The following is a 25,669-nucleotide window of genomic DNA, read 5'->3' as shown; positions in this document are numbered from 1 at the left end:
GTAAAGTGCTTAGAAATGAACTAGCTCCACGGGGCTCACTCCAGTGGCACTGTACTCAAGCAGTTTCTCTAAGACGTTGAAAATTAGGCTATGAATGTAACCACTTCAGAGGACGTCAAATACATCACAATAAACTACACAGTAATGGCAAGCTTACATTTTTAGGCCCTCATTTTAGGAGCCGATTAATAATTAATATGACACAGATTAATTTATTTCTTTTTGTGAAGCCTGCAAATCCACCACATTTTGAGCAAGGCATGCACAGTACCTCTGAAAATTATAATTAACATTGAACTTCAGCTCCACATTGAAGCGGCAGTGATACACGAACAACAGCAGGAAGATGAGAAGAAAGGGCATGCATGGTGCCATTTGTATACCTGTTTTTCTTTTAGGCAGCTTCGAACTGTGTGCTGATTTTTTTTTTCTCTCTGAGACATCTTCTGGGAATTTTGGTCCCAGCTAATGCATAGCAGTAGTACAAGGGCATCTTTCAATTAAAAGATCATTTGTTAAATTAATGCAGCAATTTACGGCAGTGTGACCTCCGGGTTGTTGCTGGGGCTGGATGCTATTCTATACAAGTAAAAACGTGATGGAGGTCCCTTGTAGAAAACTGTGTAAGTTTAATGAAAAGACAAAAATATCTCTCTCAAAGCACCGACCTAGATTGGACATTAATTTTCCAGTCACTCATATAGGCATCCTAATTATCTTACTGCTAATCAGTAAAACGATACCGTATTGCCTAGAAGTGGAGAGAACCCTACTTGGCGTCCGAATGTAGAGCTCTGTAGAAAGAAGTTCTGCATCCCCTCCCCGAGACGTATCCAACCATTTACAAAATAATCAGTAAGCAGAGTTAATTTGACCGAACACTGAACTTTCACATTATGGATTAATATAGAGGTATGGATGATCCCAGGGAAGACCTCACTCCTCCTCGCACAGACCAAGCCAGAAAACACCTGTGCTTGACAAAGTCTTGTTTTCTGTAGAAGGACATCCAGTTCACTTTTTGATCTTTTTCCATTTTTTTCCAAAGACCTATTTCCTCATTTATAACAAAAAATGATACTTATGTTGATTTATCTGAAGTGGGAGGAAGTCACAGAAGGAAATTTCTATTGCCTCACAACTGTTATTTTGGTTAATAAGAACCGCTAATGTTGGGATTAAATGTAAAAGGAAATTGGAACCGAATTCCTCTAAGGAAGACTACTGATAATCTTATTAACTCAAGCATTCATTCTTTAAACAAATATTAATTTTTTGGTTATACACAAAATCTTCAGAGAAGGGACACAGATAATAAAATCGTTCAAACCCGTATGCTTTGCCTGCAGGAGGACATTTATTACCTGCTGTGATGTCACTGGGTAATTTTCCGGGCTGCTGGAGCTCCAGCTTCAGTTTCCCATCACTGAGAACGAGGAGGAGACCCCCGGAAACCAGCTCCAGTTCGCTGAAGAGCAGAAGCCCTGCCTTATTCCAGGTTCGAAATTGAAAAGTAACAGAAACCTCATCCTCTCTGGACGAGCCTGGCAGGGCTAAGTAACTCCTGGAGCTCAGAAAAGTCACAGGCATAGACTGCGGTTGTGAACAGGAAAAAGACACATTGCCCTGAAAAGAGAGAGAGAGGGAGGGAGAAAGAGAGAGAGCTTTCAGGACGCCATTCTCGTCATATTCATAGCAGCATTTGAAATATTCACAAAGTCTCCTGATCCATCTCATATTATCCTCGAGTTAAACAATAACACAATCCTATCTATGTGGAAATCCACTCTTGCCACTTATCCTAAAGGTTCCTCAACCTTCTTCTCTGGTCTTCTCCCCACTTCTCACTTTTAATATAGACTCGAAGTCAATGAAATCAGTCTCGCTGAGAAGAATACATGTTGGAAAGGAAACACAAACATGTGGCTGTATTGTAATTCTGCTGAAAGGGAATTCGCTTTTGTTGTAAGCAAACATCTCGTTCCAATGAATGACATCCTCAAGGCCATCAAGGGAAAGCAATCATCAGACGATCAAGCCTACTGCCTTAATCCATTTACTGCTACTACGACTGAATGCCACAGAACAGAAGTTTATTTAGCTCCCAGTTAGGAACACGGGAAGTTCAAGTGCATGGCAATGGCGTCTGGTGAGCCATTGCTGCGCCATAACACAGAGGGGGGGACCCCAGGGCAAGACAGCACAAGGGTGCTAACCTGGGCCTCTCTCCCCACTTCTTATAAAGCCACTAACACCATCATTATGGGGACCCCACAAATGTCCTCAACTAACTTTTAAAAACCACCTCTCAAAGGCCCCACCACTTATAACTACCATGACATATTAATTTGGGGATTAATTTGCAATTAGTTAAAATGAAAACTAGTTTATTGTTAAGCATCACTGGGATAGCTGCCTGCAACCCTACAAGCAGCAAACCCCATTGCCAATGAAGAGTGTACACTCCTTGCATGAGCAGTTTCTAGGTGCTCATTGAATGAATGAAACAAACACATCCATGTATCTACAATATTTTTATTTTCGTTTAAAATCATTTTTTTCCTTTTTATTAAAGGAAAACTATTTATAAGTCATGCTGGATATTCTATCAACACCATCAATTTTTACAAAGTGTTAGGAGTGAAATACTTTATAAACAATAAAAAATCTCGCAAAGAGCTCTGGGATTTGCTGACTCAACCTGAATTTCAATTTATATGGATTGAATTTTAAGCAATGAAAGAAATGCTTTCAAATCAGGACTGTCTGCTGATTATTACCAAACTGACAACGCTGGACCCGCATTTCCCAAATTGCCCTGCCTTATCCCTGTCTGTCTGTCTGTCTCTCTCTCTCTCAGTAAAAAGGAAGCCTGGGTGATATATGACAATCAGAAGTACAAGATGAGCCATTTGCTCCAAAGTGCTCCCGTGATCCGGCCCAACAAGGTTGGTCACAGAGGTGCTGGTGTGTTCTTGCTAGTCCTTGCCCTCCACGGTCACCTGCTGACTCTCCCAACAGCTGACCATTTGGGCCTATGGGAGCCATGATTCTCAAAGGCCCCCTCCATAGCTTCCTCTACAGGCTGAAAACAGCCCACACACCGCGACACGCCCAAGCATACCATTGCCGCCTGCTGAGCTGCTGACGACTCTGATCTTCGGCAGTCTCCTGCCAGGCCTAAGACCCAAGTCCTAAAACGCATCCCATGTTCATAACTCCCATATCCCTGACACTTCCCTGGCTGACCTTGATCAAGGCAGCCAGCTTAAAATTCTGCTGCATTTCCATGGAATGCGAATGCAACACAAGGTGACCAACGTTACTCTTTGCACAGATCGGCAGATGCAACGTGCTAACAGCCTATGCATTTCCTTTACTTGTCATGAATGACCATGGCAAAATACGAGTTTTTCAAATGTCTGTCTAATGTACGTGGATGTTATTTCATTCCAGAAACTCTGTATGCTCATTTAGTGAGTTTGTCAGGGAAAATCTTATTAAGGAAATCATAGAGCAACAGAAATTGGTCTCCTGGGAGTAATACCATCCAACTAAATTAAAACATCAACTGTAAAAAAAAAAAGAAAAATAAACCCTGCTTTAGTTCACATAAAAATAAGATACTACGGCCTGTGAATTATGGTTCCTTTAGAGAGAACTAATCCCTTTTATGCATATTGCCAATCAGATAAAACATTTAAATTTGAATAATCTCTAAAACATCATTTCAAATGAGAAGCTAACATGAAGCAATGCTATTGTGTGAAACAGAGGCATAGTTTTTTTCTCCCTTTTACTTTTACTTTTTTAAAATTTATTTGAAAGACAGAGTTACAAAGAAAGGTAGAGACAGAGAGAGGTCTTCCATCTGATGGCACACTCTCCGAATGACCACAACGGCCAGAGTTGTGCTGATCTAAAGCCAGGAGCCAGGAGCTTCTTCCAGGTCTCCCATGCAGTTGCAGGAGGCCAAGGACTTGGGCCATCTTCTACTGCTTTCTCAGGCCATAGCAGAGAGCTGGATTGAAAGAGGAGCAGCCAGGACACGAACTGGCACCCATATGGCATGCCAGCACTGCAGACCAAGGCTTTAACCTGCTGTACCACAGCACCAGCCCCTAATTTATTTTTTAAAAATCTCTCGATGAACAACAATTGTATTTATGGAGTAAGGGGAGACATTTCAATATATGCATACAACATGTATTGATCAAATCAAGATGATTAACATTGCCCTCTTGGCCATTATCGTATGTTTGCAGCCTTGAAACTCATCTCTTGTATTTGCTCAGAAAATACATCATAGATTATGGTGAACTACAGTCACCCTACCACACTGCATAGCGCTGAGAACTTATTCCTTCTACCTAACTCTGATTTGGTCACCGCGCCACCATGTCTATTGCAGTGCTAGGCACAAGATGCGTAGGCTTACGCATCCCCACGTGTGAAGATGCTTACCGTGGTGAGGATCTGTGGGTTTTGCTGCTTGGCCAAATCAATGATATCCACTCCGTTATAATAAAGATTTTCTAAACATCCATGGAAATTTTTTTGTGGGAATGACACTGATTTTCCAGGTGCTGGAATCCCTCCAAAGCTGATCTTAGAAAGAAAAATGGCATCAATAATACTGTTTAGTGGTTTTCTAATAATCTGCTTAAATAATTATGACTAGCAACTATGACTGTAATCATCACCCAGAACTCGATTTTCAGCACCCTAAGCTGAAAGAAAATGAAGATACAGATTCTAAAACAAACACATGCATTCCATTTTCATTTACACTGGAACTTGGCTATTCCTCCAAGTTGTTCATCACACCTGGTTTTGACACTTATAGGCTGATGAAGAAAAATAAATAGATCTTTACATTCAAGGTAAGAACATGATCTGTTTAATAATGCACACAATTATAATGACTTTTTTATTATATATATACTTCTTGTACCTAATAAGATGTGTGCATTTGAGTCAGTTGTTAGTGACTTCATTAACCAACGTGTTTATTGCTACATTCTCTGTATGATCTACACTGCTCAGGGGTACCCTACAGCACAGGGAAGTACTATATTTACTTGTGGTGACGTGATCTCTTTGTGAAGGCAATTTCCTTACATGTGACATTCTGTGACTGCACATTTCAGGTAAAAAAGACCATCTCCAAAACATCTATAATATAATAACTTAATATACTGGGGGCAAGATGAAACCTTGAACATTCTCTGCTCATTCCTGCTATTGTGAGTTTGGACACCTTGGACATGCTCCACCAGCTCTGTGATTTACTGTAAAAGCTGGGTTCTCTAGAAAATACTTTATTTGAGATAGCTCAGCTGCATGCGTATCCTAAAATCCGTAGTAATTGGAATGTAACCATCACACCTCATTATCAAGGTCCAGGTAAGTGAATTCCCCCTGTGCGTGGAAGCGGTGCCTGTGCTCATCCACGGTGAGGTTGACCTGTTGGCCCACACGCTGGATGAGCACAGAATGCCAGTGCTGATCATCTAGCAGGCTGCCCAGGGTGAGACTGATCGGGCTGTGGGCAGAGGGCAGTCTCGCTTCACCTTTGAAGAGAAAAAAGTAACAGCATCATTACTCCCAGAACAAGGGGGAAAAAAGTTTCCCTTAGTGAATCAGAGTCTCATAATAATCGCGTCTTCCTGCCATGCACTCCATCCCAATACCGCAATGGATTTACCTGAAGTCTGAATATAATAGTCTCTCAACCTTGCTGTGATGTTTCCACTGTTAATTCTTTTTATTATTATTACCCATTGCCTGCTCATCTTCTATGTAAATTTTATCTTTGCTACAATCTCATTATTTTTACTACCTCAATATTTTTCAATGACCCATCCCTTTCTTTATGACATTAGGAAATAGCTACATAGTTCTACCAGCGTTGTGGAAAAAAACACTAAATGAGAGGCTTGTGGGATTTGCAAAATATGAACCATTTTCACATGACAGAGTGATATTCACATACACGCAAGACCTCAAATCTGAGGATAAGGCACTTCAAGTGTTAAAAGCTAAGCCATAAAAGCATAAAGTTACCCAAGTGACATCAGAAGAATAGATTTCCAAGCAACTCACAGAAAAAGAGCTTTACCTGAATTAATAAGGAAAAAGAGCTTTCCTCCTCTCAATTCCAGCGTGAGGTGATCTCCACTCGGCCCTTCCCTGTGGAGTAGAATCCCATCACTCTGCATGGTTTTAAATTTCAAAGAAATAATATCTTTCATGGGACTCAGGGATTTTTGATCAAATCGGTAGAGAAGGGAACTTTTCCCATCCAGATCAACCACCTCTGATCCTAGAGACAAAGATAAGAACAGTCATGCTAAGGATACACATAATGTCCAGGAAAGCACTTTTCATGTACATAGATAGAGAGCACGATCGTGTGTAGTCACTCACACACATCTGCAGCTCAGCTCTGGGCTGGTCCTAACAAGGGAAGACATGACCATCAGATGTCTAACAAAACCTTGGATGGATTCAAGTCCAGCTTTCACTACCCTGGACACAAAATTCGTGTTCTAGAAACACATTTGAAAATGTACTTCTAGCTCTTTTATATTATTAGAGGCTATTTTTTGGCTCTTTGAAATGGTTTTAATTATTTTAAGAAACCCAAAGAGGGGAATACATCAACCCAAAGATTTCAAAGATATCAAGAACACAAGAGAAAAAGCCTTAAAATAGAGACTTGACAAAATGATGAGAGCCGAGGAAGTCTTTCATCCCACATAATAAACACTCAAGTTGCCTTATTCCCTAGAGATATACTATCAACAGACTCACACGGCATGTTAGCCACGCAGTCATACATCAAACGTTCTTCAATTATCTGCTAATAGAAATTGGTATTGATTAATCATCTACTAGTTATTCACACCTATATCTTTTTTTATTTTTATGTGTAACTATTTTTTTTAACTTTATTTAATGAATATAAATTTCCAAAGTACAGCTTATGGATTACAATGGCTTTTCCCCCCGTAACTTCCCTCCCACCCGCAACCCTCTCCTTTCCCTCTCCCTCCCCCCTTCCATTCACATCAAGATTCATTTTCAATTCTCTTTATATACAGAATATCTTTAACCATTTTTCTCATGCCATCAGAGAAATCAGAGTAACGATTATAATTAACATTTATAAAACCACCATGCCTATTCATGATCAACTCTTCAATGATACTCTTGACATGTTGAAACTAAATTTTCATTGGCTCCAGAAAAAAGTGCTTTTTTAAAGAATATTTATTTGAAAGGCAGAGAGGAAGGGAGAGGAAAGGTAAGAGAGAGAGAGAGAGAGAGAGAGAGAGAGAGAGAATCTTCCATCCTCTCATTCACTCCCCAAATTGCTGCGACAGCTGGAGCTGGGCCAGGCTAAAGCTTGGAGCCTGGAACTCCATCCAGGTCTCCAGTGTGGCTGGCAGGGACCCAAGCCTGTGGGCCATCTTCTGCTGCTTCCTCAGGCTCCTTAGGCGGGAGTTGAATCGGAAGTGGAGCCTCCAAAGTCTAACTGGCATTCACATGGCAGTGGCTTAACCCACTGTGCCATCTATTAACCCAAAAAAGTGGTTCTAATGTCTTGAAATTCTTTCATATACATGTTATATGCAAGAGATCCACACAAATACACATACTTGCCACAGAGTCATAAAATGCCACTTCAAGCACCTATAACTGACCATTGTGTTTTGTCTCATTTTATTATTTTCATGGTTAAGTGACAGTATTTAAAGCAATGCTATTTTTTGTCTTCTCAAGGGCATTGTTGAAAAGACACTGGCTTAATGCTACTGTAAGGTCTATTCTGCTGCATTTAAGATGGTGACATGGACATGTTTTTTAGCTTTCTGACAATGTCTTACCTACTCATTGTCAAGATCACTCTTATTCAGCTCATCTGAAAATGGTGTCATGTTATACCAGTAACATAACAGTACATCTGTCAAAATCGGTTGCACCTTGAACAAGAGACATGCAAAAGAACTTATAATACTCACAAATCCTAGAAGTATCTTCTATTTTTCACAAATCAAAAATTTTTCAAGGCGATTATCCTTGAGAGTGTATTTATGTAATAAATGAAGGGGTTAGGAGAAACCAATAAGATATAAACCTATTTTTCAACTGGAAAGCTGAGTTCTTCCAGTCAACAAAATGACATTACAGCTTACTCATCTTGTTGCATTTGACAAAATTATTATAGCTATTTGTATGCCCAAATGTGCATTTCATTCAGATCATCCATCATATTTTGTGAACCATTTCTATCCACAACCCCTCAAAATTTCTTTCAACTATTTTATGAAGCTAACTTTTGAAATTTCAAAGGTTTGATTTTTTTCACATCTTGCTAATGTGCTTATAAAGAATTCACTCACCAAGTGCACATGAATAAACATTGCATTCTGCAGAAAGAATAATGTTAACGGAACAATTATTCCTTGTTATATAGCTGGATGAATGTGCATGGTAAAAACATAACTCTGTCAAATACAAATAATGTGTTCTATGATTATTATATTATAATAAATTAAGAAAAATTCCAATAAGACAGACTTTAAATGCTGACATATTTGGAGCAATGCAGTTATCTCTGAGTTAATGTATCGCTTAAAGGCAACCATCTTAGTAATGATTTTATTTTAGATAAATACTATTTTTGGAATTAGCTACCATGAGATTTTTTCCCATAAAAGGCTTAGCCTACGTTACTGTAGCCTACTATTTCTTTCTCTCTTTTTTCACACTGCTGTTATTATTACATTGTAATGGACATATTCATCTTCCATGGCACCTAAATCTTTTGTGTCTGGGATATTTCCACCAGCAAAACGGGGTAGTGAAGAACATATCAAACAGCTGATGCCTCAAGCAATGGTATTCTGTTTCATCTCTTAAACTGAAGTCACTTCCCGTTTTCTCCAGCTCTTACCTACTCTCTGCTTACATCCCATGGATGCAATTATGCAATCCAATGATGTTTTCAATACAATTTTATTTAGGCCAACATGTTTGAAGCACCATGCTGGATGCTAGAATAAAAGAGTATTCAACACAAATAGGAAGCCACTCCTCACCATGCTTACATTTGGGGTGGACAGATGGTATATAATAAGGGAACAAATAAATCCATGAATCTATTAGAGACTGTAACAGGTGTTCTAATCAAGAGCAACCGAAGACTATGGTCATTCGAGGTAGCTGGGAAAGGTCTCCAAGTCTAGAAACTTGAGGCTGAGGTTGACTGCAAGGAATAATCTTGTCACTCACTGCAGACTTTAAGTCCTAGAACTTGTCCCCACAAACTAGGAAAACTCTTAGAGTATTGGACTTAAAAAAACCTGGACATTCTCCCAACACTATCCCATTCAACCGTCATGAAAGAAAGCTCTGTGGATAGCTGAGGAATGACAATGACAGGAAATAAGAAGTAGCAGTAAAGTCACCTCCCTTGGAAAAACTGAGCCTGAAAGGAAGAAAGCACGGAAAAGGGAAAATCAGCACCCTGGCTGCATTCTCAGCCTGGATTTCATGTGCATTTATACAGTGTCCTTCAGAGGAAAAACGCTAAGTGAAACTCGGAATGTGAGTAAATCATCAGGAAAACTTCAGGTAACATATACGCAAGATATAAAGGTGGATTCTCATCAAATGAAAGCATTCTGGAGGATTATTAGTGTCATTTTGGTAGTATATCTATTTATAATAACACCTTTTGAATGTCACTTTAATAATGTTATTTACAAAAAATGCATCTAATTAAAAATGATTTTAAACTATAATCACAAAATGCTGACCTATGATGTATGCCATTAAGGTTATAAAATCTGGAACTAAATGAAAACAAAATAATGTTTTGCAATAGAGATGAAGAGCATTTGGGTTATATAGGTAACAGCTATATCTTGTTCTCCAAGGGCTACTAATTGGAGAGGAAGATGTATAACCTGCCTTGAAAATAATCTTACTATTGTTAAGAAAAACTGGGAAAACCTGAAATAAAGCAAAGGAATAATTTTGTATCACTGTAATACTTGAGCATTTTCTAACAGGCCTGCCTAAAAACCATTCAATTCTAGATGAATTAATAAATGTTTTATTTTACTATTTGTTACTGATGAGAGCCAGGTTCTGTAAAGTTATATATTAGCTTTTAGATTTTTGCCAATAGAAATATAAATTACTTCTGTTTGATAGAAAACATGAAATTCTTCCAAAACAATGTGGAGTGAATGGAAGATCTCTCTTCATTGTCTCTTTCTCTCTCTTTCAAATAAAAAAAATATAAGTAGATAGAAATTTGGGAGCAGGCATTGAGGTATGGCAGGTTAAGCTACTGCTTGGGACACCCACATCCCACGTTGGAGTGCCTGGGGCCAAGCTCTGCTTCCACTCCCTATATCTTCCTGCTCATGGGCACCCTAGGAGACAGCAGGTGATGGCTCATGGCATTGGGTCCCTGCTACCCACATGGGAGACCCAAATGAAGCTCCTGGCCCCTGGCTGCAGCCTGGCCCAGCCCTAGCTGTTGTGGGCACTCAGGGAGTGAACCAACAAATGGAAGATCTCTCTCTCCTCTTCTCCCTCTTTCCTACCCCAACTTTCAAATAAATAAATAAATTTTTAAAAACCATGGAAATTGTGTATTATGTAAAAAATATATGCACAGATTTCAAAAATTTTTACACCAAAAGAAATACCTTTTAATTTCATTTTTCCAAGAGCTTTTTGAAATACCCTTGTATAGCCTCAAAGGTCATAGTTTTATTGCCCTGTTGGACATTGACTACTTGTGTGCTTGCCTAACAAAATCATTCCATCATTCTTCCTAGATCCTTGTATATATTGTCTCTCTTGAATTTTCTTTGAACTAACATTAGCATCCTTGTGATTCATTCATTTATAAATCAAATGATTTTATATGTGTTTACTCTGTATTTGAATGAGAGTTGTATTTTCAAAAATTTTCCTTCAACATTACTCATAAAAAAAGTACATTTGGGCTATGTGCCATTGATCAGGAAAGCAATAGTTTAAGTCCTAGCCATCACTGGTCATGTTCAGGGTTAATTTAACTTTGCTGTTCCACAAAGATCTCCGAATTTTCTAACTACTAAAACAGCATGGCCAACACAGATAAATTCTCACAACAGAAGCATTGCAGGATCATTCACAATAATTTATCTTTATACTGAAATCAATCTGTAAAAATATCCAGATTTTTTAAAAACATTAATCTACTCCAACATTTATTTGTTTATAAACACTAAATTATGGCTCTAAATTAACATTAATGATTATTGGTAAATATACTTATTCCTTTCAATTGTCAAACACTTTTTGGAAAGAATCTTTTCTACATGGTTGATTTGCATAAATATTAGAAAATTGGCTATAGGAAAAGTGAGAAACACAAAGTTAACAAAATTTATAACAGTGGAAGACCTACAGCACAAAAAAATAGAAGACTTTTACTCAACTAAAAGGAAATATGATTTTTCTACTTACAAGTTTGTTCATTAATAGGCTTATTATCTGGGATTGTATTTTTGATGATTGCGCTATTATCTACCACGGATGATATGGCTGTATCATGCACTGGCTCACCATGAGAAGGACATGAACTCTAATTTTCTAGTAACAAACTGCAAATTATTCTGAACATTCACCCCCGAGTTAGCCATCGGTACTAACGTCTATTACTGCTCAGCCTGGTAACTAAGGCAACGAGCCTTCAAGGTTCGGATGCTCACTACACCTTGTGCAACTGGATTCATTTCCCGTAGTTGCTCTAACAAGGAACCACAAACACCTTCCCTTAGAATATCACAAAGCTGCCACCTTGTGATTCTGGAATTCAGAATTCCTAACACCAAGGTGTGGGCAAGGATTGCTTCACTTTTGAAACCCCTAGGAAATTATCCCTTCCTTTGCCTTGTCCACCTCCCAAGACCACTGTGTTTCTTGGCTTTTGGCTCCTCCTCCTATGTATGAGATGAGTATCCCAGCATCTTCAGATTCTCTCTCTCCCTCTCACTTCCGCTTTGACATACCCTGATCCTCATACTCACGTCTCACAGGGTCCCTGTAATGACACCGGGTCCACCTGGATAAACAACAATAATCTTTCCATTGCAAGATCCTTAGCTCAATCACCTTTCCCGGGTGCAAGTTCACATGTTGCAGGGACTAGGGTTTTGGAAGGGCCGTATTCCCTGGCTGACAGGAAGGACTTCATCTCTTCACCCCTGCTTCCTCATCTCCAACAGGAGAATGCTAGGAGCACACTCTTCACGGGAGGATCCTGTGACTGTTTATACCTGCAGAACTTCTGGAAGTTGGCAGGTGATCGGCGATCAACAAACGTTAACAACTAGTAATACTCCTGTTGTTATCTGTGAGTAAAACATCGGGCAAGAAAAGGGGTATAGCAAAAGCAGTTTAATACATGCAGTTGGAGTATTTGCAGTTATTAAAAAAAAAAATCAGTGTCTGAAGTGGACGAGAAACACTTAATTATCCAGGTCACAGCCAGGCGCGGCAAGAACAATTTCCAGGCGTCTGTGGGTTCTGTGGGTTTTCTCCGTCAGCTCCTGTCTGAGCCACGACCACAGCAGTCGTGGGCGACTGAAGCCTCCTCAGTGAACGCTTCCATCTCTAATCTTCTCATCTAGGACAAGGACCAAGGAGAGGAGAGACTTGCAAAGACCACAGTGCCTACTCTCCTCTCTCGTTCTCCCTGTGACCACGGATACAGCCGGCTTGATTTACGTGGTTTAGAAATGCAATCTTCCATGGGATTAAAAGCTCCCCAACAGCAAACACGCAGGGAGTTGCAGGAGGTGTAGCACTGCTGGGATGGGTAGAGGTGTTCTGCCATCCTTCAAGCCTTCTGTCAACACAGTGGAAGACACAGCGATGCTTAAAAACGAAGAACACTTCTGTGCTTACAGTCTACTGAGGAAGACACGCATCCCTGAGACGCGATCATTCATGCCTCCGTTGGAGCTTCTCTTTGGTATCAGGACGAGACCCGAATGCTTCTAGGATGTGCAGAGGAGATGGTGAGCCTCACCCTCTGGAAAGGATGGGCTGCATTGTAGCAATGCTTCACCTCCTTGAGCAATAAAGTGTTTTTCTGCCACTGTACATGTCACACGCAGCCCGTTCCTCATTCTCATCCATTCCACTGGTTCTTCTCATCTTTGTGCCCATGCACCCTTGCTCCAGAACTTTGAGGTTTCTCAGACTTATGAGGGGTTGTTGCTTATACAGGAGGTCTTCAAGAAGTTCATAGAAAATTCATAGGATGAAAAAAATGCATGCACTCCAAAAATGTTTGGCATGAAAATAAACTTTACCTTTTAATTTCATTTTCCATGAACCCTGAAGTACCCTCATATAAACAGTGTCCTCCCCACTCCTCAAGCAGATTTCTAAAAAAATTAAATAATACCGAGAGTATGGCTTTTTAAATTGAGCTCCATGGCCCAGCCATATCAGGATCGACCAAGAAGAATGGTTTGGGTCTCTGTGAATATTCAGTATCCTAGGCTCTGCCTGACCTCCATCAAATGAGAACCCTGGGAATTCTAACCTGCAACCCGGGAACAGATGTCTCTGAGCAATACTGAGGCAATGACAGCATAAGGGATACTCAACCAGAAGCTTACAGAAACCTATTCCCTGAACATTAATACTTCACTGCCCAATGAACTGTGCCCTGGACAATGAATATGCTTTATTTATTTATACTTAGTGGTACCTGCTGAAAGTTGTGCAGGTGGTGATTTACCCCTAAAAAACATTTCTGGGATGAAGTGATCGAGTGACTTAAATCACGAATCACAGCACACTGATGGGGCTACGTGACTGCAAAGCCTTCAAAAAGGAAAACTGGAATACAAAATGCGTAAGGTGGTACGCTAATCATTAAACAATTAAGTTTCTTTGAAAGCCATGAATAGGTTCTTCATCTCTTAATTCCTTGAAAATCACCCCTAAAATAGAAATTTTAAAAAAAGTGCTACCTCCAAAGACCAAAGAAAGAAATAACACAGGTCATTCATCAGCTGGATAAAAGAGGTATAGACCAAACTCTTCTTGGTTAAACATGAAGTAAGCCTTAAACACAGATCACGGTTTCTTTATTTGAAAATTATTACACACGAATTGCTAAACAGAGGTCCAATTTTGACTTCTAAGGAACGTAAATCAGACTGAGTGCTGTTAAACTATTGTATAGAGAAATATCGAAGCACCAGCATGATGTATAGGCACTCGAGATCCGCATTACTGAACTGGGTTTTTAAAGCAATGGAGAGGCGAGACCAAGCACTCAAGAAATCAACAGGAAATGGGTTGTACTATTTTTGCATGGTAACATAAACGAACACAGAATGATTTAAGGGTCTCTTAAGTTTAAGACAACTAAAAGGAACACAATACAAAGGAAGGAGGCACAGAATCAGGTATTGTATATAACCACAGGGAAAAGGTGACTTCACTGTCATGGTTTTAAATAGTCTGAGTTAAGGGCAGTACCAACATGCCAGGAGTTTATGGGAACAAATACCATCACAACCACTTAAATATCAATCTAAATTAACCTTCAAGTGGACTCAAAATTAATAACTTCTACTATGTCAAGGACTCTTGAATGCATCGTTGGAGGTTGTAAGCGTTATTTCTGCCTCTAATATTTATTTCTGACTGTTGCAGCATCACCAAAGTCACTTAAATGCTGACTCTCAGTTCCTTTATTTGGAATAAGTAGAAAACAGTTCCAGTTCTCATACTAGACAAAGATGCTGGGGGGATCAAATGGAAGTTTCCAAATGCCTCTACGTTCATTATTTTGTATGCGATTATTATCGTTTTAATGAGAACAACATTTGAAATCTCATGTGCTCATCTCAGAGATCTCTCCCATGAACCAACTGCTGCTGAGTCTAAAAATTTTATACATTGATCTGTTATTCAGTTTTCACCAGGGCTGATAAGAATTTTTTCTTAAATCATTGATGTGACAACAGTTATTGACTACTGACTGCGCCAAGTGCAACAGTGGGAGCAGCCACTGCAACGTGAAGTCTTCTGTCCCCATAGATCCTCCAGCCTAAAGGAAAAGACACCAGGCAAATAATCCCATGTCTATAGCTCTATCTATAAATGCAAAGTGACACGTGAAAGAAAAGAACAGGGTTATAGGAGAGTTTTGAACAGAGAAATTCAAATTGGGCTGGCCGTCAGGGAGAACATCTCCATGGAGGTATAACAAGCTGAATAGGGGAGGCTCCATATGTAAGCAGAGGTCAAGAAAGGAGGAGGAAGTGGGAAGAAGGGATGGGAATTGGAGAAGATGGGAACAGTGGGGAGGGTGGGAAGGACTGTGGAGGGATGAAGAGTGATGGCAGGAACCAAACAGAAGTGCCCCTAGGGGTTGACCTATAGGCAGATCTCCTTGACCACAGGGAGGTTTGGCTCCAGGACTTAAGACATTTTGAATGTGGTTTTGTCCTTAGCCTTAGGATATAACAATTGGACCGAAGGTGGGGTCTTTCCTCCTAAAACAATGTGTTTGTGCTGTTTCAGTTGAAAATGTGAGAACCCAAGGAGCTTCACAAAATCTAATCTGAACTCCAAAGGTGAGCTCAGCACCAGGCAGGTGCTAAATCCTTTACAACTTTAACCTCTCTGGCAGCATTCCCTTGGGTTCATTGGTATCTCATCTTGGGCATTCGAAGCTCAGAAATCAGCCAAGGATTTGAGGGGAATGTCCATCAGGAACTCGGGCTTCCCCTTCTGACCTCCTTGTCTTGAAAGTCCCCTCCTCGGCCAACAGCTGCTCTGGCAACCTTGACCTCTGTACTCTCGCATCCCAGACTAATGAAACCTGCCTACCTTCGGCTTGTTCTTTGCAAAGAGCCCGTTAGAGATTACGTCTTTTCTTTCAAAAATCAAGTGCTCTCAAGTTTTCTATTTGTTGGAGTTGAACTTCAGAGCTCTGAAGTAGGTTTTTTAATATATTTCACCCAGAACTAGCTATGTGCTACTAATGCAACTCATACTGAAAAGAAAATTCTCTCACTTTTGTGAATCCTGGTAGTGATTCTGACCTGTTCTTTTATGTAGGGTTGAAAAATGGACATGTTCTATTACCACTTTTGACTTATTCTTTGAAATATTTCTTTAAGGAGAAACTTCCTCTCTTATATGGTTATTCTGGAGTAAATATTGTGTAAGAAAAGTACAGTGAATGCCTGATGTTTTTCCTTCATTTATTAGTTACACAAATCGGATCCTTAATGTCTCTCATAGGTGACCAATGGAATTTTTTTGTCATCATGAACCTACTCACTTAAAATATTTAATGTTTCAAAAATTGTATTGAGTTTCTTTTGAACTTCTATTTTTGGGCAGTAAAACCTTTCTCAACAGTCCCTAAATTCATTTGACATGATCTTGATGGAGTTCCATAGTTTCCTTATTTTCTAGTATTATAATAGCTAAACTTATTTTAATTTTAATAGAGCTCCACTTATCATTGAATTAAAATCTTAAGACCATAAGCTTTGCAAATAATTGGAGAATTTATCCTCTTTGATTTTAGACTGACCAGAATCTATCTTCTTTCTAAACTATGACATAAAATAGGATTCCTCAGTCACAGAATTAGCTGATAAATAATGTGAGAGTCGTGATATACCTAATTCACCTTGGTTAAGCTTTTAGCAGTTACCCTGTGGCCGTTCCCCCAATAAATAGGCATTGAATTCAATTATAAATATTCTTTACAGGAAATCTAACAAATTTACTGCTTTAATTTTTCCCCTAGTCAGACATGCAGCATGAGAGATCAACATCCTGAATACTCAGAAAACTATTACCCACCCCTCATTCAGTGTCCTGCACCAGGCGAATGGTTGTGCTTCTTATGTTACTTTTTTATATTTCCTATTTACATTTTTTCTAAATGGAAATCTACTGGTAACAATGTATAGTCCAGCTTTCACTATCTTTACATTATAAAATATGTACTCTTCCTTTTTAATCAATTAACCTGAAAAGTATTTGAAAGGTAGCACAAGAGAGAGAGACAGACAGAGATATCTTCCACTTGCTGGTTTACTCCCCAGATGCCTGAATCAGTCTGGGCTGGGCCAGACCAAAGCCAAGAACTGCATCAGGGTATAGCATGTAGGTGTCAGGGACCCAATTACTTAAGCTGGATGAAAGGGGTATATGCCTCCGGAGTACACATTAGCAGGGAGCTGCATTGTAAGTGGAGGCATGACTTGATCTCAGCACTTGGATATGGGATGGAGGCGATCTAAGTGGGTGACTTAGCCTTCTGCACCACAATGCCTGCCCCTATATTTCTAATTTTAAATAGTTGACATGAGTCTTATAATTACTGACTTATGTTTCATTTACTAAATATATCACACAAGTTTGTCTAAAGCGTCTGTGTTTAAGCACTTAAATACAATAGTTTAACCCTTGTAAACATTTATTCTTATTTAGTCTTCTCACTCGGTTCTGTCTGTGCCCCATGCCTGATCTTTAACGTGTTGACTTTGCCGCTAAGATGATGGAGAAAGCTATCCAGAGGCTCACCAAGCTTGCCTGTATTCATCCGTTCATCTACCTACAAGATGAATAGCAGAAAGAGAACATGTAAGCAGATCATAAGAAAAGCTGCTCTACGACTGGGTGAAAACATCCCCTGATGTGATCACGAGGTATGGTGGAGGGCGTCAGAACATCAATTTCTAGGCTGAGGACAGAGAATGAATAAGAGAATGATCTACATAGAGGAATGAAGGCTGGATTTGTGACAACTGCTGGAGGCATTATGCAAAGTCACCAGGTTCAGAAAATCATGAAATCATGGCACACCAAAATCAGCCCAGCGTGGCCAGAGAGTTGGACATTCCTCGTGCTCTGTGGGAGTGGGAGGAGAAGACCATCAATTACAAAATGAGGATGCTTACACAAGCAATGCAGAAAAGGAGTTTAGTACCCACACTAAGGACAATGGACTCAGTAGTTCACCCACAACTGAAGAACAGCGTGCTCACGTGGTTTACCTGGGGTTTCCGAAGGACAACGTGGGTACACTCACTTTCCCCAAGTGGGCTCCCTTCCCCTGCCTCAGTTCACCATTCTCTTCTTCGGGACGTTTAGTACAGCTGTGCCCCTTCATCATCAAAGGTTTCCTTTCCTTTCCCTTGTTCTTTCTTCCACCAGTTATTTCCTTCCATACATCTCCTGTCCAGATCTATAAACATGTTCACGGTTGCTATGGCCAAGAAATCTGAAATTTATACTTTCCCTTTGATCCCATAAAATTTAGCTTCTACTTCTCTCATTACTCAGAAAACAACTTCAAGTTTACTGACATAAAAGTAGAACATGCCCTTTGATATGGATTTTCCATTCACTTGATGTTCTTTCATAACAAGTTATTGCTCTAACTCGTTGGGGTACAGGGCAGTAAAATTATGTGTGGGTCTCACAATAGCCATTTTCCCCACAATAATCACAGGACGAGCGTGCATCTGCAGCTTCAGCAAACACATGTATTAGGCACAAGGGGACTTCGTGTAAAAATGTTTAGACTACCTGAAACAATAAAAAGGACCTGTTTTAATAGTGGTAGAAATGCATTCCCATTTTTCAACACATGAGTAGTTGTTCAAACCAAGCACTTCATAGTTTTATTATTAACAGTGATACAATAAGTGGAACACTCCATGATTTACTGAGCTTAATAATATTTATATAGGTTTTAATTCTTCACCTTCAAGCCAAGGGCTTGAAATTCCAACATTCCATATTTCACAGACACTTGCACTCTACAAGTCAACAATGGCATTAATTCTCTCTCCTTTTCCTTTCCAAAATCTATTTATTCTCCATGTCCTTTCCCAGCCAATGATACAACCTTCCAGATAGTTTTTCAAATCTGATACTTCAGTGTCTGCTCACACACAATGACTAAGCTTTCCTGATTCGAAATCCACAGTATATTTCACTCTGCCTACTCTCTTCTTTAGCGATTGCTCTCCTCTAGTTTGGGGGTCCCCTGTCACTGACACAAACCAGAGCAGAAGCCCCCTGAGGAAGTACTGCCTCCAGATTGAACCCTCCACAGTAAGCCTCCTAACTGCCTCTAGATTCAACTCTCCAACTTCCACCCACCCATTTTAGTCTAAGTGACCACACTAAAACACAAACTCCACATCCCAGCATCCTTACGCCTGTGCCTGACTGGGGCTCCCCGATTCTCCTATTCAGCTGTCTTCCTAACCTACCATGTGAAAATAGCTCAACTGATTTAAAAATCTACTACAATACATATTTGAATACTACTATCACTTTATCCATGATACCCTGCACTCATGCTATGCTATCTTGCACTTAGCTTGTACAGTACTTCTGATATTTCTTTTGTCCATGTTTCTTTATATATATGTATTACCTTAGAATTTATCTTTCTAATAATTATCTTTTAGCAAGTGCCAATAAATGCATAAAAGGTTAATACATGCTTCATTCATGCACTTGTCAAGAGCCTTGGCTTTGGAAAGTGATGGATCTGAATTAAATCCTACATCTAACTTAGCTTGTATAACTTTGGACAAAGCTCCCAATTTCTCTACGGTTACTTTTCTTCCATTTCAGGAACTGTGAAGCACTCAGATGTACACACACCTGAGCAAATGGCTCTGGCAAAGCTCACCCTAGAGTTGTATTAACTTGGTGCAGATTGGAAGGCCCAGGCAGAAGAGAACGGCAGGCTCTGTGCAAACCTCGGGCTTTCCTCAACCTCAAGACAGGTCCCCTCTGATGAGCATGGAGGAGTGACCTGCGGTTGTGAACCAGGAGAGAGACCTCGGCCATCTCTCTTTGTCTGGGAGAATGGCCTTGCATGTCTGCAGAAAACCCAAGGTGATCTTGGGTCTGTGCTACCCCATTGAGTTGCAGACAACATCTTGCAGCAGGAGGCTTCTGCTAACAGCACATGCAACCTCTCCTTTGGAAGGTGGAGAACACCAGTATTCCCAGCTCTTTCTGAGTTAGGCAACCCTGAACAAGCTATTTAGAGCATCCAGTATACAATTCTGCTTGTCTCTTACTCCTGCATTAAATGTTGGGTTTCCTATATCTAACTGACTGTGTTGTTAGAACTAAATCAGAAACTTCCAATAAAAAATAGTTTCTGGGACTGGCATTGTGGCATAACAGGTGAGGCTACTGCTTGCAAACCTGGCATCCCAAGAATATGGGCACTGGCTGCTCCACTTCTGAACCAGCTCCTTGCTAATGCACCTGGGAAAGCAGCAGAAGATGGCCCAAGTGCTTGGGCTCCTGAACTCATGAGAGAAACCCAGAGGAAGGTCCCTCCTGGCTTCAGCCTGGTTTGCAGCCATTTGAGGAATGAACCCATGGATGGAAGATCTCTGTGCCTCTCTCTGTCTCTCTTTGTGTGTCTCTCTCTTTCTCTGAGTCTCTATGTCTCTGTAACTCGGACTTTCAAATAAATAAATAAATAAACTTAAAAAGAATAGTTTCTGATACATAGATTACTATGTGTTCAATAAATTTTGCTAATATAATATCTAATATTTTTAAAGATTTATTTATTTATTTGAAAGAATGACAGAGAGGGAGAAACAGGGACAGAGAGACAGAGGGACGGAAGAAGAGAGGGAAGGTGGGAGAGAAAGTCTTCCATCCACTGGCTAACTGCCCAGATGGCCACAATGGCCAGTGCTGGGCCAGGTCAAAGCCAGGAGCCAGAAGCATCATTTGGGTCTCCTACATGGGTGCAGGGGCCCAGGCACTTGGGCCATCTTCCATAGTTTTTCCCAGGCCATTAGCAGGGAACTGGATAGGAAGAGTGAAAAAGCAGGGACACATATTGGTGCCCACATGGTGTCTCAAGCAGAGGTTTTATCCATTATGCCATAACACCAGCCCCTCTAATAATGTTTTAACACACTAATATTTTACAAGGTTGATAGAATTAATAGGTGGAGAACGAGTGTGGCTACAGTTTGAGGGATTGAAGTCAATTTGATCACACACATTCCCCTAAGGTACTCAAATCCAAGCCATTTGGGGTTATTCCCAAGGTATCAGAGAGAGTATTTTTCCCATTAAGGTTGTGACTTTTCCTCTTTAATAGTAATCTAAAAACTATACAACTTCATTTCACATTGAATCCGGTCCTTCCACTATGCCATATGCATTACAGTTTGTGCTTAAAATCATACTGTCCCCAAGAACTGCTACTTTAGCCATAGGCCAAACAGGAAACAATAAATGCAGGTACCACAAAGACATCAATTGAAGCACACAAAATAGAATATTCCATAGACTTAAAGATGAGAAAAAGTGTGTGTATTGGGGGGGAGGTATAATACTGGAGTTATGACAAGTAGTCATAACTGTTTGCTAACAGTCAAAAAACATTGACTGGGGCCAGTGTCTGGGCACAGCGGGTTAAGCAGCTGGCTGGGATCCCGGCATCCCATAAGGTCACTGGTTTGTGTCTTGGCTGCCCCACTTCCCATGCAGCTCCCTGGGAATGTACCTGGGAAAGCAGCGGAAGATGACTCAAGCTCTTGGACCCCTGCCACCCACGTGGCAGACCCAGAGGGAGTTCTAGGCTCCTGGCTTTGGCCTGGCCCAGACCCCGCCATTGTGGCCATTTAGGGGGTAAACCAGTAGATGAAAGATTGGAAGATCAATCTCTCTCTCTCTCTCTTCCTCTCTCTCTCTTTCTCTCTCATTCCCTCTGTGACTCTGCCTTTCAAATAAATCAATACGTTTTTTAAAAACGCTGACTAATGGCCATGTCCACACAGAATTCAAAGTAAGCTGTACGTTCGCAGTCACTACCACATGAATACTGTGAGTGGTACCCTAGCTTCAGCAAAACTGTATCAGTGGTTTTGCTGAACTAGTATTGAATGTATACCCTACACTGAATGTGTATTACATATATGATGCTGGGGAAATCACTTAATTTTTCTAATACCTGGTTTCCTCTCTACTAAACAGGTAGTTCTAAGAATTAAATTAGAATTAGATTATGTCCACAAAAACCATAAATGACACATACTACTTGCACGATGACTTTTAGCTATCATTGTACTTGTGATAGATTTTATTACATGGCTATTCTGAATGAGTAGAGAATGTTACCATAAACATGAAGCATTTAGAAATTTGTTTACTGATGTACAGCGTGTGGCATAAGCCTTGCTAAACTCTGATCCAAAGAGAAATAAGATTGACTGTCCAGCATCCAGGTTCCATCCAGGGTGGAACTTTTTTAAAGGATGATTTTATTGAAGTAGGACAATTAGGAAATGAGGAACTAACACAGAGTCAGAGCTGCTAAGCCGGATTGTTGAAGCCGAGTCAGCTAGCAGTTAAGCTGGGCAGATGGTGGAAAGTGGGCTGCCCCGACTCATCTTCCATGCAACAGCTGCAGGGAGTCTGAGCTGCAGTTCAGTGTCTGGTTGATTTGACTACAAACCCAATTCTGCCACTTCCTATCTGTTAAGTTGGAGAAGGGCAATCTCTCTGTGTGTGAACTTTCTCATTCGGAAAGTGGAGAAATGGAAGTTATCCAGGAGTAGTTATCTGGGATGCTTTAGAAACATCATAAACTGCTTATAATGGCATATGATGAACACGCAAATGCAAGTAAAAGTTACGCAGACCCTTTCTATTAAGCTAGTAATATTTGTGTTGTTCCTATGATTGTTATTAATACAATTATTATTCTGTAAGCTCTGGAAAGCACAGAAGGGCTGCTGATGTTTGATGGTGGAGGTGGGTATCGGGAACACTCAAATACAGGAGCAGACCTGTACGTTCTGCACAACATGGCCCAGTGTAGACACAGTCAACAAGTCACATAAGCTCCATATGATAAGCTTTGCTTTAACAAAAAAGAATTAAACCAGAGCCTAACTCAGCTTACATCACAAAACCATGGAATATGTGTGCAACTGCTTTACTGGATAAATATAAATGTTGACTAGAGGAAAAATGGTGCAGTGAAATTGAGCACTCCGGGATTCTTTTCTGGGTTCTTCTGTGTACGGCTTGTGAGATGCTGGACTATTCACTGAATCTCTCCAAATCTCAGACTGTTCTCTCAGTAAGCGCAGATCGTATTAGCTCTATTAGCTCTATTCTATTAGAAAAGTGCATCAGGAGGATGGTGTGGCTTGGGGTAGACTATCAATAACTCTTAGGTCCCTTCTCCACAAAGAGATATAATAAAATACTTCATTAAGAGGAGACTCAGTGAATCTGTGGATTCTATGTTTTTTATGTGAATGTATTTAAACACATTTTATATTCTGGCAGAAGTCTTTACTTCTTCTATTAATTTATGCTGAGGACTTAGTGCATTTAAAAGTGAGTTACATGACACATTATTTTTTAGGCTAGATGAAAAAAACATTGTTTTATAACAGATGACTGAATACACTCAATGGAACACCGTCTCTTTTATTAAATACAGGGTACCTATATGAAACATAACCAAACATCACCCATGAGGATAAGGTTCTAATAGGATCTAGTAAATAGCATCAGATTTGGATAAATGAATTCATATATTTCTACACATATCTATGCACACACATATATGGTATGTGTGTATGTGTGTATGAAATGCTACTATCTCTGAATTAAAATGTTAAAATTGAACACTAAAGACAATAATTGGCATGCATGGACACCAAAAAACCTTCCACAAAAATCATTGCTGTTTTTAATATCTCTTTACACAGTTAAAAAGCCCATTTCAGTTTTCAGTTTGTCTTTTAAAGCCTCTCCTTTGATGTTCATTTCAGTGTGTTGCATATGTAAACACTTACTATATGCACATCCGAACACCTCAATTCGCATTCCAATTCTGCCCTTGGGGTTCCATTCTACAGGGATGAAGCGCAGAACTCTGGCTTTGATAGAAGGCTGGAGCCTGGCATACACCACACTGTCTGCATTTGCATTTCCTGAAAAGCCCTGGAAGAGAAAGGGAGGAAGGAAATCAGTCTATCCGCAGAGTGCCCATCTCACTCCACACCCAATGGGGCAACAATCCACAATACAACTGGATTTTTGATTATGAAAATGACTCCTTCTTCAAAAAAAATCACATTAGCAGTTTTTCCCCAAACTCACTGTTGCCTAAACTTTTCTGCTTATTAAGAGTAGTTTAAATTCTACCAGCCCCATTAAACCAGCTTTAACTATGATACCCCTGATAAAGAATGCATCTGTAAAGTACAGAATAAACTTAAAATGTGCCAGGCCTAGGGCTATTAACATTGGGACTAGCACCAAAAAAAAAATTGAGAAAACATGCTTCCAGTATAGAAAAACCATTATTTGATTTAGCAAAGATGCTCACATCACTGATGAATAGGTAAAGTTATGATTCGTTTCATATGTTTCACCCTCTCATCTTACCCATTAACAGAAACAAAAGTATCACCCAACATTCAAGTCAAAACTATCCTCTGATAACAGGTTTTAAACTTCATTGGTACATGACTGAACATAAAATTGTTATGTGAAATTGGAAACGGTATGAATTCACAAAGATCTGTAATTAGACTTCGAGACTTGAGAATCTGAAAGCTACAGAGACCTCGGGTGGGATGCTAAGGCAGTACAAACCGCAGATAAGGAAATTAAAGGTCGAAAAGGTGAAAAAAACCCTCCGGTGTTTGCAAAACCATTATCTCTAAGACAAGGAGCCAAGTCCTCCCATAATAGCAAGATGCATCTCCCTAACACATAGCTCACCTGCAAAACAACTTACTACAGCATCATCTAACATCTAAGCCAAAAATTTCAACAAGTTTCTCACTCACATTACTTGTCAGAGCGTACTGACCAGCCTGCACATGTGCACGGTACTGCCCATGACAGGTATAATTATCCAGCAAGGTTCAAACATATTAGGTCACAAAAAGCACTCCTCATTTTTTGGCATTCTTGATTTTTGTTGCCTTTGTGTGCAGAACATTTTCGTAGTCTAACGTTCGCCAGCACATAAGTAAGAACACATTGCTTCATCCCACAGATACTTGGAATCTGATAACCAGAGTTCCATCTTGTTCCACTGCTCAGAAGTTTTGCCTAAGGGTCTGGTAAGAAAGGTCAACTTAAGTTACTTCTATATCACCCTACTCAACCCTAGTCAACCCACCCCTATAGCACCATGCTCTCCATTTCTCCACCATGCAAATCATGAATATTCACCCAAATATGTAGTGTTGCATGAATTCCAATGTTTCCTATAGAATGGTTGATGTGGGGTACTGTGTCCCAAAGTTGGACTGCACCTGCACTTACAACTTCAAGTGCTCAGATCCTGGCATTGGGCTACGCATGTGTGTTTGTGTGTGCATGTGTGTTGTGTCTGAATATGTGTGTATGCACACAAATGAGCATGCAGGAGTCTTTGCAAATGTTCCAAATCAAGGTAATGTGCAGCCAGGGTAAAGGCATTGAGACCTGTTTGAAGATGATCAACTCCAATCCACAGCAACTTCCTGTCTTAGCAGATCTCCGACATGGGAGTATCTCAAAAGCT

At 40.1% G+C, this 25,669-nt stretch overlaps 1 protein-coding gene across 5 annotated transcripts in view; it reads right to left on the bottom strand.

Annotated features, from left to right (window-relative positions):
• The window catches only part of CNTNAP4 (contactin associated protein family member 4), a 444,592-nt gene that overhangs the window by 109,457 nt on the left and 309,466 nt on the right, over positions 1–25,669 (bottom strand). For all 5 annotated transcript variants that reach the window (XM_070062760.1, XM_051847278.2, XM_070062759.1 and 2 more), the window contains 5 exons: positions 23,943–24,090; positions 6,122–6,325; positions 5,389–5,573; positions 4,465–4,608; positions 1,365–1,626 (listed from right to left, as the gene is read on the bottom strand). In XM_070062760.1, the coding sequence (XP_069918861.1) occupies positions 1,365–1,626; positions 4,465–4,608; positions 5,389–5,573; positions 6,122–6,325; positions 23,943–24,090 (943 nt within the window). The remainder of the gene's footprint in view (positions 1–1,364; positions 1,627–4,464; positions 4,609–5,388; positions 5,574–6,121; positions 6,326–23,942; positions 24,091–25,669) is intronic.

Source organism: Oryctolagus cuniculus, chromosome 18 (assembly GCF_964237555.1).
Source record: "Oryctolagus cuniculus chromosome 18, mOryCun1.1, whole genome shotgun sequence".
Taxonomy (NCBI): domain Eukaryota; kingdom Metazoa; phylum Chordata; class Mammalia; order Lagomorpha; family Leporidae; genus Oryctolagus; species Oryctolagus cuniculus.
The sequence above is the reverse complement of the archived record's forward strand: the minus strand, read 5'-3'. Positions and strand labels throughout refer to the sequence as shown.